Consider the following 16,143-nt stretch of genomic DNA (forward strand, 5'->3'; position numbering starts at 1 on the left):
GCCACCGACTGCTCCTTCTCCTCTTCTTTCTTCTGCCGATCCATGACGGCCAGGATGATTTTCCTCTCCTCCTCCGTGAGGTGGCTGAGGTCGGGCATCTCGGGCTGCAGGGGCGGCTGAGAGGCCGCCGGGGTGGGAGCCGGGCGGCCCCGCGGCCCGACAGGAGCCGACATGTTTGGTGGAGCCTAACCACCCTAGGGAAGCAGGGAGGCAACTCCACTGGCGGCGGCGGCGGCACCCGCGCGGGCGGCTGGGGCAGCCTCCGGCGCTGGGACAAATACATACAAATCAATGGCCTTCAGTNGCTGAGGAGCGCGCTCCGGGAAATGTTTCTTCTTCCCGGGGGCGAAGGGCTGGCAAGTGAGCGGTTTGGCGGAGAGGAGCGGGAGGCCGGGCCGGGACGCGGAGAGCGCGGAGCGGCGGGGGGGGGGGGGGGGGGAAGGGGGGGGGGGNCGAGAGTGTGAGCAGTGGTGGATGGGGGCGCCCTGTGGGTCAGGTCTGGAGGTAAAGGAGTGGAAGCCTGGGGGCGGGGAGGAGTGTGGGGAGGAGTGTCAGGTCCGGAGATGGGGTGTGACCGGGAAGTGGGGACGCCTACGGTTTTGGAAAGGAGGCAACTGTGCTGAAGGGGGAGGATGCCCAGACGTCGGGCTCGGAGGTGAAAGTGTCCGTAGGGGGGCTCCCCAGGTGTCGTGGTTGGGGTCCTGTAAGGAGGGAGAGCGTTGAATTGGGGAGGCTACCTAGGGTGCAAGACGTGGGGACCCACCCCCCGGCCAGGGTTACTGGAGGAGAGGGAGAGGGAGCTATGAGTGAGTGGGGCGTGCAGGTGATTTAGAGGATCTGGGACCCTCTACTGGAGGTGGGGTTTGGGGGGAGGATGAGGAAGTTCTGGAAAACTGAGGGCTGGTGGCAGAGAATCTGTGGAGAGGCCCTGAGGGGACCTGGTAGAGCGCAGAGAGGTGGGGAGATGAGACTGGGGGAGTTAGGGTTTGTCTGGGAATGGTGTGAGGATGAAGAGGAGCCGGGAAGCTGTGAGGGTGCTAGGTTCATCAGGAGGGTGAGAATGAGCCGGAGCTTGGGCTAAGGGCTTCCATCTATTTGGCCCTTTGGCGGGGGGTGGGGATGGGGGCTGGTCTAGAGAGAAGAGGCAGAGAAGCGAGGGGATCCGGTTAGCGTCTGAGTCTGATTTTAGAGGCACAGAGACGGATTCGGTACTGAAAACCAGCTGCAGGAGAATGGCAGTGGCTGCCACTGCCTTCTGTGGACCAAGCTGAGAGCAGCCCAGAGGACTGTCTTGGTGGGGGCAGAGCAGGGAGCGGGCTGGGAGGGGTAAAGGGGGGGCCAGAGTGGTCCTGGCTGGGGAGCGCCTTCTGGGCCCTCTCCGCAAGAGCAGTGGATGACAGAATAGGGGAGTGTGTGTGAGCGCGCATATGCACACACCCCTGCCTCGCCTCCCACACTCATAGTGTTTGGTACCAGGCCGGATTATGGTAAGATGAGTAGTGTAAGGCCTTTGGGGTTTCTATTATATTTACCTTCTTGGTGTGTAGTAAGCTCTCTCCCCCCTCCCTCTGTTCCCCAGGTACCATATGACTAACTCCCAATTTAAGAGAGCTAGGGACAGACAGAGCAGCCCTAGAAGTCTCTTGTGATTTCTCAGCTTAAATATCTGTTTCTTTTCTCCCATGCTTTGTAATTGGGAAGAGGGAAGAAAGAAAAGTCTACTTACGTGCTCTTCTTTTTTTTAACTCACTTGCTTCAAACCAAGCTAGCATACTCCAGATAATTCCATTTTCATCTTTTTAGAGCTGAGCAAACTAGAAGAGATCATATGCCTCCCAATTTATTTAATTTTGTTTTAGTTTAGAGTTAGAGGATTTTTATAAATCTCTAAGCTAACCTCATCATCCTATGGGAAAATGAGGACTTAAAAATCAGCCAGCTAGTAAACGCCGGCACTACAACTAGAACCTAGATATTTTTACTCCAATTTGAAATCATGGTGGTTTTCAACCCTGGCTGCACAGTAAAAGTATCTGGGTCACTTTTTAAAAATACCACCTGGGTTCAACCCTAGATCAAATGAATCAATCTGTGGGGTTAGAACCCTGGACACGGGTATATTTTGAAAACTCCCTCAACAAAGGTTGAGAATTACACCATGAGCATTGCAAAATAGAAAATGGGAGAAACTGGGAAGTGAAAAATGAGAACATTTAATTTTAGTTATTTTGAGTACATAAAAGTGGTTGTCCAAGTTAGACAATTTTGGTGTTTCCTTTACACCAAAGCCACACTGTGGGCCCCACACTGTTTTCTACCAGTAAACATAGCATGCTGGGTGCCTGTGACTGTGTTTCCCTGGCACTCCCACGGCCTCACCTGCCTAGAGGTAGTGCCTGCATATGAAATACAATGCACATGAGCTGGTATCATTGGGACAGCTGACATGTTACAGAATTGAAGCAGAAGTAAGTTATCTTACTGTGTTTCATTTTTCATTCCTTTACTAAAACTACACCTGTTTTTCCTATTAAAAGGAATCCTCAGGAAGTATCTTAAAATCATTTTCTACCTTGATTCATATATCTTTTCAGAATAAAAATGTGTCAGACTGTATATCATATAGATAAAATATATATAGAATTTTAAATGGGCTAGTTTTCAAAGTAATAGGTTCAATTTAATGTAAGATTGCTCTACTCAGAACTATAGAAAGTAAAACACCTTCAAAAGATCTCTATCTTTTGATCTTACTACAGTCTGGATCTTAGAAGTGTTTTGTTTGCTCTGGTTTAGTATTTTACTTAAAATATTTATCATAGGGGCACCTGGGTGGCTCAGTTGGTTAAGCTTCTGACCTTAGTTCAGGTCATGATCTCTTGGCCTGTGAGGCTCAGGTCATGATCTCAAGGCTCCTCAGGTTAATAGCTCAAGGCTCATGAGTTCAAGCCTCACCACAGGCTCTGTGCTGACAGCTAGGATCCTGGAGCCTGGTTTGGATTCTATGTCTTCCTCTCTCTATGCCCTTTCTCAATCACTCTCTGTCTCTCTCTCTCAAAAATAAATAGTAAATATTTTTTAAATGCAGGGGCGGGGGTTCCTGGATGGCTCAGTTGGTTAAGTTGGTCCCACTCTTGATTTCAGCTCAGGTCATGATCTCATGGTCCATGAGTTTGAGGCCCACTTCGGGCTCCGCCTAGCAGTGCGGAGCCTGCTTGGGATTCATTCATTCTCTCTCTCTCTCTCTCTCTCTCTCTCTCTCTCTCACTCTCGCTCTCGCTCTCTCTCGATTTCTCTCTCTGCCCCTCCCCTGCGCTCTCTCTTTCTCAAAATAAATGTACTTTTAAACAAAAAATTTTTTAAGTTTATCACATCTCACTGTGTCCAATCTGGCATAGGTTTTACTTGGACATGTCCCTCAAATATATGAATTTGAGTTAGGTTGAAACTGCATTGTTCTTAACTTTAGAAGTAACTGGGCATCTTCATCATTGAATTCTCAAGGTCCCATTGATAGGCTAACACACTAATTCCAAAATGCAAGTCCTTTCTTCAATTCCTATAGGGACATGAGTTTGTAAAGCCTGTAAGTCTGTGGACTTTCATTTGTACATGTAAATAAAAAGCTGCTTGTAATCTACTAAATAAGTCATAGAGGCATATCTAAACTAAAATCAAACTAATTACACTATCAGAATTAACTGAGTTCTCAGCACTCCGTTAAGATGTCTGGTTGCCTCAAATGTTGGGAGCCATTGCTGCTTTCCTTCTGCACAGGAATATACTTAGATGGTTGGCATTTCTATAGTTTCTCCTGGTTGCATCTTTGTGGCTCTAGAATCTTTTCCCAGCACAGCACGAAGAGCAAGTCTCCTAAAACAATCAGATCATATCACTCTAGTGGTCAAAACTTTGTGGTGGCTCCCCATTTTCATTAAGTCAAAGTTAATGTCTTTAATTGGCCTCACAAATCCCACATGATCTGTCTAACCTCATCCATTACTTTCTTTCAGGCTTTCCTCTAGCTGTTCCCTCTGCCTAGAACACTCTTCACCGAGATAGTCACTTGCTGACTCCCCCTGTTCCTTCAAATTTTTGCTCCATTATCCATCCTATTTAATACTCCAGACTGCCCCACCCATTCCCTGGTGACTCCAGTCTTCTTTACCGTACCCTATTTTTTCCTTTTTCCATAGCACTGTCAGCTCTCTGACAACTTTACTTTTACTCCGTGTTCACCAATATCCCAACTTCGTATGTATATCATTAATCATCAACTTCTATCTACGAAACAAAGGTACATGCACAGATCAGGATTTTTACTAATGTAGCCCAAACACCTAGAGCAGTGCATAGCACATAGTAGGTGTTCCAACAAACACTTGTTGAGAATTTCTGGGTAGAGAATCTGTCTTCATTATTGGTTTAAGTTGGGCAGGAGAAACGGAAAATGCATTCTCGAAATAAGGGAACATGGATGCAGAGAAGTAAGATCTAAACTTTGTCAAGATATATAGGTTCCTTTGGGGTTCAATCCCTGCCTTTTCTCCAGTCCAATCTACCAACACGTTCCCCTCTTCAGCCATGACAACCTTCTTACACTTCACTGAATGGGTAGTTTCTCATTTCTGTGACTTTCTACTCCCTCTCCCATGACCTTCCTCTCAGTCAGTTTCTTCTTGTCTTCACCATATGCTCATCCCTCCCTTCCTCCTCTTTCCAACTTTTTACCCCAGGCTCTCTTAGCGCCACACAGACCTTGTCACAGTTAGCACTCGTCACAGGGCATTGTAGGCATTTATTTCCTTGTCTGTGGCCTCAACTAGACCATGAATTCTTTAAGAGAAAGGAATATGCCTCTCACTCCAATTTCTCCACAGCCTACTAGACTGTCTTATATATCGTAGGGGCACAATAAATATAGGCTTCACAATTAATGAGTGGTCACAAAGTAATGAGAAAAGTCACCGTTATTGGAGTATGAAGGGAGAGAGGCAGGGAAGGTAGAGAGACAGGGAATTAGAGCAAGAGATAAAGCCAGAGAAACAAGTTGTGGGAAGATTATGCTACAACCTTATATGCTATGAAGAATTTGAACTCATTCTGTAGTCATTAGAAAGGCAGTGGAGGTTTTTTTAGGCACAGAACTGACATGATCAGCTTTAATTTTCAGTAGAATATCCTGTCTCCAGTTCCTCATCCATATCCAGAACAGCTGCTAATAGAATTACAGAAAGGACACAGATGTGCAGTAGGCTCGGAGACACAATAGCAGAATTTTTACTTCCTGTCTTCAGAATTCATTTTTCTAGCTATTTTGCTCAGTAGATTATAACATCATGATAATGAGGCCAAGGTCATGGTTTAAATCCCTGGGTGAGTCAGTCAGTGCAGTGGCCACAGCTGACTGTTAATCTTGCCAGTTGTCAAGTGACAACATGTTATTTCTTGACCAGGAACTGTGTGGAAGAATATGACTGGTTCACCAAAAGTTAATCGGCATTGTTGGAAAAGCAACACGAAGTGATTAGCTATGGCTATGGGGCCACACTGTCATTTTAAATTAAAATAACAGTATTATATTAGTGGTAACAAAAGAGCACAGCATCAGAGAAAGAATACATTGTTTGTTCCTAGAAAAGAAGCTAGAGATTAGTACAGTTTAATTATTAGGATTTGAGGCCAAGAAGTAATGAAAAATTTAGTGGATGTTAGTGTAGATAAGCTTTATTAATTACTTTTTGTGTATTTAGCCATGTAGGAGGTTATTTCTTAATTATTATGTCATAAAACCCGTAGAGTCATTTATATTAAAAGGATCTGGAAAAATCATATTCTAATCATCTTTCATTTATAGTTTTATAAAGTCATTTCTATTTTTGTTCCCTGCTAACGTCAATGAGCACATCTGTAACATGAAATAGGGCAATATTAGAGGTTAGGACATAGAAACACTACCGATGTTACTATTTTCTTAAATCATATCTTTGTCTTAGTTACAACTCTGACCACTTATGGAAGTAAAACGACAGTGAATTTTATGAGATCAGAAATAAATTAAAAACTCCTAATGAACAAATGGATCTAGGCATTAAATAGCAATTAAATAGCAACAGCTGCTAGCATCATAAAAGATAATCAGCCAGACATTATGTGCTTCCTGATGGAAGAACACAAAGCAACCTGTGAAGTTGTCTTGGGTGGGGAAAAAAAAGCCTGAATTTGAACATCTTCTAGGTCCACCTATCAATTTACAGGAAGCACTAAAAACAAAGAAACATTTTTTTTTTTATTTCTAGGAGAGAGAGAGAGAGACAGAGTGAGCAGGGGAGGGTCAGAGAGAGAGAGACGCAGACTCTGAAATAGGCTCCAGGCTCTGAGCTGGCAGTCAGCACAGAGCCCGACGCGGGGCTCGAACCCACGCATCGCAAGATCACAACCTAAGCGAAAGTCGGACGCTCAACCGACTAAGCCACCCAGGCGCCCTATAAAGAAACATATTAAACTACACCAGGGGATTGCAGTATATGGAATGAAAATTCAGTTTTTTCAGCAAATATATTACAAGGGAAAAATAAAGAGCTGTAGGGAAGATCTATACTTTAATTGAAATCTAAAAAATATAACCAAGTACAGGGATTCATGGACCTCATTTCAATCTTGATTTTTTAAAAAGACTGGAAAAAACCTTTAGGAAAACTGGAAATTTGGACAGTAACAAAGTATTTCATAATAAGAGGTAATTATTGTTGGGTTTTGTTTTTTTTTAGTTAACAGTATTGTGATGATGTTAAAAAATTAAGAATCCTTAGTGATATAGACTAAAATACCTATGGGTGAAATTACTGTATGTGCTGAGATTTCCCTCAAAATAATATGGAGAGGGTATGAACAGAGCAAAATTGGCCATGAATGACAGTGAAAAGCTCTTCATAATAAAAGTTTTTAGGAAGAGAATAAGAGTCTCTAACTTCCAGTCTGACTACCTCACATTAAACTACAAAATCAACAAACTCAGATGACCTTTTATCAAGCATTTATTGATACATACCATGTTAGCTGCTTTCACATTTTTTACCACCTTCTCATACTATCCTTTGAAGAAGTGCATCATTCCATTTTACAGGTTAGAAAACAACCTGAGAGATTAAGTGATTTGACCAAAGAAAGAGATTGAACTTCAATGCAAATTTTCAAAGGAGGTTTCCTGGCTCCCTGTCCAGGATTCACAGCACTATACACAACTGCTTAATATGGCTATATGCATATTTTCTGTTTCCCTAACTAAACTATGAGCATACTTTTACCACAATGTTTGACACATAATAAGCGTCATAAAATAGTTATATATAACCCAAACTGATCCTAAACTGTCATACTTAAAAGGCAAAAAACAATTCCAACAAAAACTAATGTTTAGTTAAGGTGACCATATGTTCCAGTTTCCCTGACACTAACCCAGCTTGCCTAGGGGGGGGCCTGGGTGGCTCAGTCAGTTGAGCATCTGACTTTGAGTCAGGTCATGATCTCATGGTTTGTGGGTTCCAGCCCTGCATTGGCCTCTCTGTGCTGACGTCTCAGAGCCTGGAGCCTGCATCACATTCTGAGTCTCCCTCTCTCTCTCTCTCTACCCCTCTCTACTCATGCTCTGTCTCTGTCAAGAATGAATCAATGTTAAAAAAAATTTTTTTAAGTTTGCTGATCAGGTGTAATTATTAATTGCAACTCCTTTCACTCTCAAAAGTATCCCAGTTTGCACATCAGATTTTATGGACGTGCTATATTTGGTGCAATATGAATTGCTCAGATGGACAATATGAAATCAGTATAGAAAATCTATAAAATTCAAACAGTGTGTTCCAAGAATAAAGATTTATGTCTTAACCATCCTCTAGTTACCATACTACATGCTAGACATTTAATACATCTGATTGAAATAGAGTTAATGAATTCTCCATTAGAAAAGAGTAAATCCCTCTGATTAGATTATATTCTCCCCTAGGACAAGACTGTGGCCCCATCTGGAATCCAGAAATAACTAACAGGAATACCAAGAAAACTGAGCCCATCTTCTAATGAAGATTCATGGCAAAAATAGGTCTAATGGCCTAGGATTTGTAAGACAAGCATAATAATGGATATAGAAGACATCAACATAGGCTAAAATACAGTGCAAGATGATAAAACCATAACAATCTTCCCAACTGGTAGAAAAGATAATAGTTGTTTATTTGAAAACATGTAGAAAGTGATTGCAGAAGTCTTGGCCAAAATCTAATCACTTAGGAATAGCCTGCAATCTAAGATATCCAACAAAATTGTAGCTTTCAGAGACAAAGGGTGGGTTTATCTTCGGCAACATGAATTGGCTGCTATATACTTCAAATGTCTCCCTCTGCCTATGAGGATTGCTTTAGCCTTATCTAGATGGTGTCTGATCCAAATGCTTTCGTCCATGTCCTTTACTCTGCCAGACACTGTGAAATTCAAGAAACTGTATCCTAGATCTGATGAAAGGAGAGGCAAAGCTTACTATCAGCTGTGTACTGATGGTACCGCTTCCCTAATTGCTTCACTATCTTTCTGATTAGCGTCATATAACACTAAACTAAAAGGGAGATAGAACAGAGCCCTGTCATTTCCCACAAGGGAAAGGTGAAGAAAAGATTAGCAGAAGAGATCAAGAATAATCCAAGTTTATTAGAGTCTTTACCTTAGTCAATGATAAGTTAGTTCACCCAGATACCAGAGAGAGAAAAATAAATTTATCATATTTATTGGCTAGATATTTTTGGGGGTGCCTCATATACACAGAGATGCCAATAATTTTGAAGAAGTTATGGTTATGACATAAATCTTTATTCTTGGAACACACTGTTTGAATTTTATAGATATATAGATACGGTGAGACTACTGGATTCTTGTGTGGACTTCTCTCTTTCCCTCACCTGTCAGACAAGTCTCACTCAATTTGATTTAAATGTATAATATCTCATTAAATCAGTGTTGAACTGCCTCCCAAAAATAAGAAATGACCATAAAAGCACACTTGTTTGGTTACAGCCATCTTTTGCCATTGTTCTATTTAACCATGTAATAGTCTAGGTTTATCTAGAGCTGTGTTGTCCAACATGGTAGCCACTAGCTATAGCCACGTATGGCTATTTAAATTTATCTTTATATCAATTTATTATTATATTAAAATTAAATAACATTAGAATAACATTAGAAATTCAGTTTTTCAGTTATAGTAGTCACACATTAAGTGCTCAATAGCTATATGTGACTCGTGGCTACATTTTGCATAGTACCAATATAGAACATTTCCACCTTTGAAGAACTTTCTATTGCACAGCATGATAAAGGATCAGTTAGGTATCTGTATCGTAGGGAACCAACATAAGAAGCATCCCATTGTCTTTATTTTTTATTTTTTTAAATATACATGTTGTAAGATATTTTAATATTTTTCTTTACCCAACAGTCAAGGAATTAAGAAATGGGAACGTTTGAAAACCACACTGAAGGTGAGGAAATCTTGGCAGGCTCAACAACATCATTTTCCTTTGAGAAACAACACCAGGGACTGGAAATCCCAGAAGACATCTCAAGATCATAACACCCATGAGAAAATGAGCTCATTTGTAAGTAAGTCTGTGAGAATGGTAACAGACACATTCCCCATATGTAAGCAATGGATAAATAGGGTTCCATTTTAACACCTTGTACAATTGCCATGAGTAGTTTAGTCAAGAAGAAAAAACTGGGGGTGCCTGGGTGGCTCAGTCAGTTAAGGGGCCAACTTCGGCTCGGGTCATGATCTCACGGTTCGTGGCTTTGAGACCCGCGTGGGGCTATGTGCTGACAGCTAGCTCAGAGCCTGGAGCCTTTTTCAGATTCTGTGTCTCCCTCTCTCTCTGACCCTCCCCTGCTCATGCTGTCTCTCTCTATCTCAGAAATAAATTTAAAAATATTAAAATAAAAAAAAGAAGAAAAAACTGAGTACAAAACTTTAAAGATAGAGTCTATTTCAGGACTTTCCGCCATAACAAACAGACAGCTTACCAAGAGATAAAGAATGCTTTACCTCTTAGAATGCTTTTTTATGTATAAAGGAAAATTCAACACAAACTGACAAACAATAAGGACATTTTTTGGCTCATTTAACTAGAAAATTCAGAAGTAGATAAGGTTTCAGAATTGGGCAAACCAGCAATCTAGTTATGTTTTATCAGGGACTCCATTTCATTCTGAATATGTACTCTACTCTCCACAGTGTTGACTTCACAATGATTCCTTTCACTGACATATTATGGCTGATAAAAACAGAGCCTTCCCATATCTGAGCTAGTCTGCTCCCACAGCCATTCAATGTTAAGTTCTAAACTGTGCACTGATTCATTCATCCCTGTGGCCAGGGCAGGCCATGCTCTGATAACTTAGCTCTGACTACCTGAACCCATCACTGCAGCAAGAGAATTGAATTACCTGATAGACTTGGCCCACCCAAACCACATGGTTAATACATAATGGGGGAAGAGGGAAATAGGTATTAGAGAAATAATTTACCGTGTGAGCTGAAAAAGAATGTTGACTGTTCTCTAGTTTTCGTTCTATCAACTTATTTTTAGGTCTTTACATTTCAAGTGATTTTTTTATATAAGAAAATACACTGAAATATGAAAGTGAGCAAATGATGTTATTTCAGATTCAAAGAAGAAAATCACATCAGAGAGAACACAGGAAGAAAATGATGCCATGAAGGTGGTGAATTTAACTTTCGTAGTGCAGCCACAAAAAGTAGGGGAAGTAGAGTCAGAAAGAATTGATGTATAAGGTTGATTGGAATATATCCAGATTTTACCCTAAAACTTCAGATGAGAACCTTTGATGAAATGGAAACAGTACCAAAAGTGAAAAGGAAGGACTTCAGCCACCTCACTGTTATATTATATACACACAGGAATTAATTACTTTATAAATGGGGTTTCTAATATACAGAGGTGTAATGAGTTGATGACCATGAAAAAGTACAGCCTTAATAAGCATGTTATTGCTTATCCTCTCTACACCACTGATTGTAGGATTTTTATCCAAATCCAGAAGAAGCATTACAAAAGGTTTTTTCAAAGTAGCTGAAAGTTTATTCCCCTAAAGTTTTTTCAAATAACTGAAATGAGGGGCACCTGGGTGACTAAATTGAGCATCTGACTTCGGTTCAGATCATGATCTCACAGTGTGTGGGTTCAAACCCCATGTCGGGTTCTGTGCTGACAGTGTGGAGCCTGAAGCCTCCCTCTCTCTCTGCCCCTCCCCCACTCAAACTGTCTTTCTCTCTTTCAAAAATAAATAAGCATTAACAAATAAGAAAATTAATAACTGAAATGATCCCAGCTGAATGCAGGAGATTTAAAAAATAATAATAATGCCCTCACTTTGCTTTACTCTGACTTTATGTTTAATGAGAAAATTATGGTTTTAACTACTACCTCAATGAAACTAATAACTAAAATTGTATCTCCAGGGGTGCCTGGCTGGCTCAATTGGTAGAGCATATGACTCTTGATCTCTAGGTGGTGAGTTCAAGCACCACGTTGGGTGTAGAGACTACTTTAAAAAAAAAATAAGCAGGGGCGTCAGGGTGGCTTAGTCGGTTAAGCGTCCGACTTTCGCTTAGGTCATGATCTCGCGGTTTGTGGGTTTGAGCCCCGAGTCGGGCTCTGTGCTGACTGTCAGCTCAGAGCCTGGAGCCTATTTCAGAGTCTGTATCTCCCTCTCTCTCTGACCCTCCCCTGCTCACTCTGTCTCTCTCTCTCTCTCTCTCTCCTAGAAATAAATAAAAATATTTTTAAAAATAAAATAAAATAAGCAAATAAAATTGTGTCTCCAGTTTCAGTCCTTCACACTCAGCCATCTGTATAGCATTTAAACTTGAGGAATCCACTACCACCTCAAACTTAATATGTCTAAAAACAAAATTTATCCACCACCTCCTTCGTCAACAAAAAAATAAAGTATCTTTTCTGAACAAGATAATCACTGTGTTCTCTTCAGTTCTAAAACTTTGTGCCAGAACTATTTTTCCTAGCTTCAGTCCATTCTACTCTTTGCTCCAAATCATTCTGCACACTGCTACCAGATTAACCTTTTATTTTACTTTATCTTACTTTTATTTTTTAAGTAGGCTTCATGCCCAGTGCAAAATGGAACCCAAGGTGGGGCTTAAACTCATGCCCCTGAGATCAAGACCCTGAGATTAAGGCCTGAGCTGAAATCAAGAGTCAGACACTTAACCAACTGAGCCACCCAGCTGTCCCCAGATTAGTCTTTTAAAAACATCACTTGTATTATGATGTCTAGGAGGCACACTAAAGCAATAGTTTAGAGTAGCAGCACTAAGATCAGAATGCAAGTATTCTAATCTTAGCTCTCCCAATTACCGTGTTACTAAGCATTTTCCTCAACTGTCAAACAAGAAAAAGAGATAGCACCTCATTAAAGATTTCAATAATTAAGTAAGGTAATACATGTATAATGCCTGGCACATTGTAAGTGTTCAATGTTTGTTATTCTGACATTTCCCAATCAAAACTCATTCATTGACCCTACCTAAAAAACAAGTCCAAAATCTGTAGACTGAGTTTTAAATTTTTCTATCTGCCTCCAAACCACTTTTTTTTTTTTAACATTTGCCCTTACTATAACATTCTGTAGACCCTCCACCCTGAACACATTGGTCTGTTCTCTGTCTTCAAGGGGTTCCTGACTTATTTGCATCTCTTCAATATAAGTTAGGCCCAGAACACTTGAACCTCTTTACTTACCTGCAGTGTAGCCATCTAAATTAGAAGGCTTTCAGCTACATGAAACAAAAGACCAACTTAAACTAGGCTAAATAATAAGGAAATATATTGGTCTAGTGGTAAAACAGGTTTCAGACTGGCTTGCTCTAGTGGCTCTACTTCTGTTTCTTTACAGTTCTGTCAGCACCCTCCTCCAGATAGTCCCTTGGCCCTCAAGCTGACTTACAATGGGGAAAAAATTGGCTTTAGTGGTTCCAGTCTGCACAACTATGTACCTTACTGGAGGAAGAGAGAGATTCTTCCTAGCATTCCAAACAAGATTCCTGAAATTCACCTTGATTGGGTCATATACTCCTCTTCCCATCTCCTAGTCACAGCCCCAACTGAACAATAATGTGCTAATGATTGGATTAAATCAACCACAACTCTGAAAGCCTGAGGTCAGATAAGCTTCCTTTAAAGTACTTGAGCTTAAAGTAGAGAATAGTATCTAAGTTAAAGTCTGGTTGCTGTTAATAATGGGAAAGCAGGTAATGAATATTGATTACAGGAACAAGAATGTCCATTCCACCATCCCTAAAGTCCAATTAAAGACCATCTCTTTGATAATATCTGTTTCTATAAATACTGCCTGACTTGCCCTATAATGTATCTTTTATGCATATATGTCTTGCCTCCTTAAGTAGATTATAAATTCCTTGAAGTCAGGGACATTATATTCCTATTCAGCCCTGAGCTGCCCACAGAGAGCACTCAATGAAGGATAAAATAGTTTTATGGTGGATTCTGTGCTATATACATGGAAAATGGAACTAGGTGGTTAAAAGAAGTTGGGTGGGTGGAAAAGAGTATCACAGCTCTCAAACTGCCCTTGGGGGAGAGAAACAAATTAAGCAATGGATCTCCGGGTAAAAAAAAAAGAAAGAAAGAAAGAAAGAAACTCAGACAATTTCACTCCCTAGAACAGAAGCCCACAGAATGTCTGCTTTCAGAATGAGTTTGAGGCCAACGTGATTTTATAATAGCTGTGTTTGATGATTATATTTATGCATCCACAAGTGGCTTTCTTAGCCTGGCAATCTCAATTTAGTTTCTTATTTTCTCTGGATCTTCCAAAGTGTTCTCCCTCAAGTGGCATCTGGGAAAACATATTCATTTATTTCATAACTCCTCTTGTGACCTATTACTTCTGTAACAATTAGAACCCAAGACGTTCTTGCAAACAGGTCTTATTGACAGTTTTCATCCTTTGCAAATGGAAGGGATAACAGACTCACTACTTTGTATAAAAATATTTTGCTATTTCTATACTAAATATTTTATTTATTTTATTAATAGAAACTACATATTATGTATTTTACTGAAATGTTAGGACTTTAAATTTCGGTATCTAACATGTCTCTAATAATAAAGGCTTCTTAGTGCAACTGTTGCTCGTGGATTTGCAGCTGGCTGGCATTTTAATTTTTAATTCACATTTTTAATTCAAATATGACTGATCTGAAATACTAAGAAAAGTTCTCCTTGAATCATTGCACTTCAAAAGAAAAAAGCAAATCCAGCTGTCTAATTATGATGCAATCTTTTATTTATATATTGAGATCATTAGCATTCACTCAATGCTTTCCTCTCTCAATTAAATGTACTAATAATGGCAAATGAAGTGAAGACTCTTTGTGAAGTTCAACTCACCACAGCAACACACTAAAGTATAGAGGGGAGGGTTTTTAAGGAATAAACTCATTTCTACCAACAGATTTCATAAACAATAAGTATGCAAATGACTACAGTTTCTCATTCTCAAACCTTAAAAGATGCATTCCTAGGTAATGGTTCTTTTTTTTTTTAATGTTTTATTTATTTCTAGGAGAGAGAGAGAAACAGTGTGAGCAGGGGAGGGTCAGAGAGAGAGGGAGTCACAGACTCTGAAACAGGCTCCAGGCTCTGAGCTGGCAGTCAGCACAGAGCCCGACGCGGGGCTCGAACCCACGAACCGCGAGACCATGACCTAAGCGAAAGTTGGACGCTTAACCGACTAAGCCACCCACGCGCCCCCCTAGGTAATGGTTCAAATAATTGTTCTGTCTTCCCCACTGGCCTGTAAACCCCTGAAGGTATGTGAAATGCCTTCTTCTTACTATTATTCCCCTACCCTCTAGCATAGTGCCTGTTATCACACTGAGTATTTATATCGAATTTAATTTAAAACAATAAGCTCTTCTAATGAGCCAACAATTGATAGGCAATGTTTGACTCTACTAAAATCTTGACACTTCAAAGAAAAACGTAAGCAGAGCAATATGGTTTTCTTCATGTAAAATAAGGAAACTTGTGGAGCACCTGGGTGGCTCAGTTGGTTAAACATCAGACTCGATTTTGGCTCAGGTCATGAATTCTTGGTTCATGAGTTCAAGCTCCGCCTCAGTCTCTGTACTGACAGGGGCCATGCCGGCTTGGGATTCTCTCTCTCTGTCCCTCCCCCACTTGCAATCTCTTTCTAAATAAATAAATAAATAAATAACATGAGGAAATTTTTCCCTTTGGGTTTTAGCTTTTATTGTTAACACAACTATTGAAAAATATTTTAATGTATCTGGTTAAGTGAACTGATGAAACATTACTTCACATTTCCAAATTCTAGCTCACCTTCATTTTAGTTTTAATTTATCTTTTAACTTAATTTTCCCTTTTAAAAAAAAAAAGGAAAAATGACTAAACTCTTCTAACAAAGTGTAGGAGGTCATCATTTTTTCCTCCAGGATTATTGATACATTTTCCTTCTTCATTCCCTGTGTGTTCCTATGAGAGGACTATTCTGTCATTACTGTGTATGTGTTATAGTGATATGATTAAGTTCATTTTGTGATGATGAGGATGGTGGTTAGGGCAACCTTCAGATCACTTCTTCACAGATGCTCAAGAAGTTAGCACAATCTGTTAACCTCAGCGAAAAAGGTTTGGATAACTCATTGTGTGAATTATAATAATCCCAATAATCCACTATGGATAATAATCCACTCAGGCTAGAAACCTGAACTTCATGAGAAAACCTTGGTTTGTCTTAGAGATTTAAACTGGGCTCCTAAATCTGGGTCCAAAAATGCGGCACCCGGGTGGCTCAGTTGGGTAAGCATCTGACTTTGGCTCAGGTCATGATCTCATAATTCGTGAGTTTGAGCATCAGGCTCTATGTGGAGAGCCTGTGCAGAACCTGGCGCCTGCTTCAGATTCTGCCTCCCTCTCTCATTGCTCTTCCCCCACTCACGCTCTGGTTTTCTCTCTCAAAAATAAATTTTAAAAAACACTAAAAAAAGGGAGTCAGTAAGTCAGGAAACAGCTC

General features: G+C 40.4%; 1 protein-coding gene across 24 annotated transcripts in view; it reads right to left on the bottom strand.

Annotated features, from left to right (window-relative positions):
• The window catches only part of RIMS2 (regulating synaptic membrane exocytosis 2), a 598,980-nt gene extending 598,807 nt beyond the window's left edge, over positions 1-173 (bottom strand). For 23 of the 24 annotated variants that reach the window (XM_077748267.1, XM_077748247.1, XM_077748258.1 and 20 more), the window contains exon 1: positions 6-173. In XM_077748267.1, the coding sequence (XP_077604393.1) occupies positions 6-173 (168 nt within the window). The remainder of the gene's footprint in view (positions 1-5) is intronic. The other variant, XM_077748257.1, reaches the window with a different exon arrangement.
• Positions 174-16,143: the final 15,970 nt, after the last annotated feature.

This window comes from Crocuta crocuta, unplaced genomic scaffold (genome assembly GCF_008692635.1).
Source record: "Crocuta crocuta isolate KB4526 unplaced genomic scaffold, BGI_CrCroc_1.0 scaffold39, whole genome shotgun sequence".
Lineage (NCBI taxonomy): Eukaryota > Metazoa > Chordata > Mammalia > Carnivora > Hyaenidae > Crocuta > Crocuta crocuta.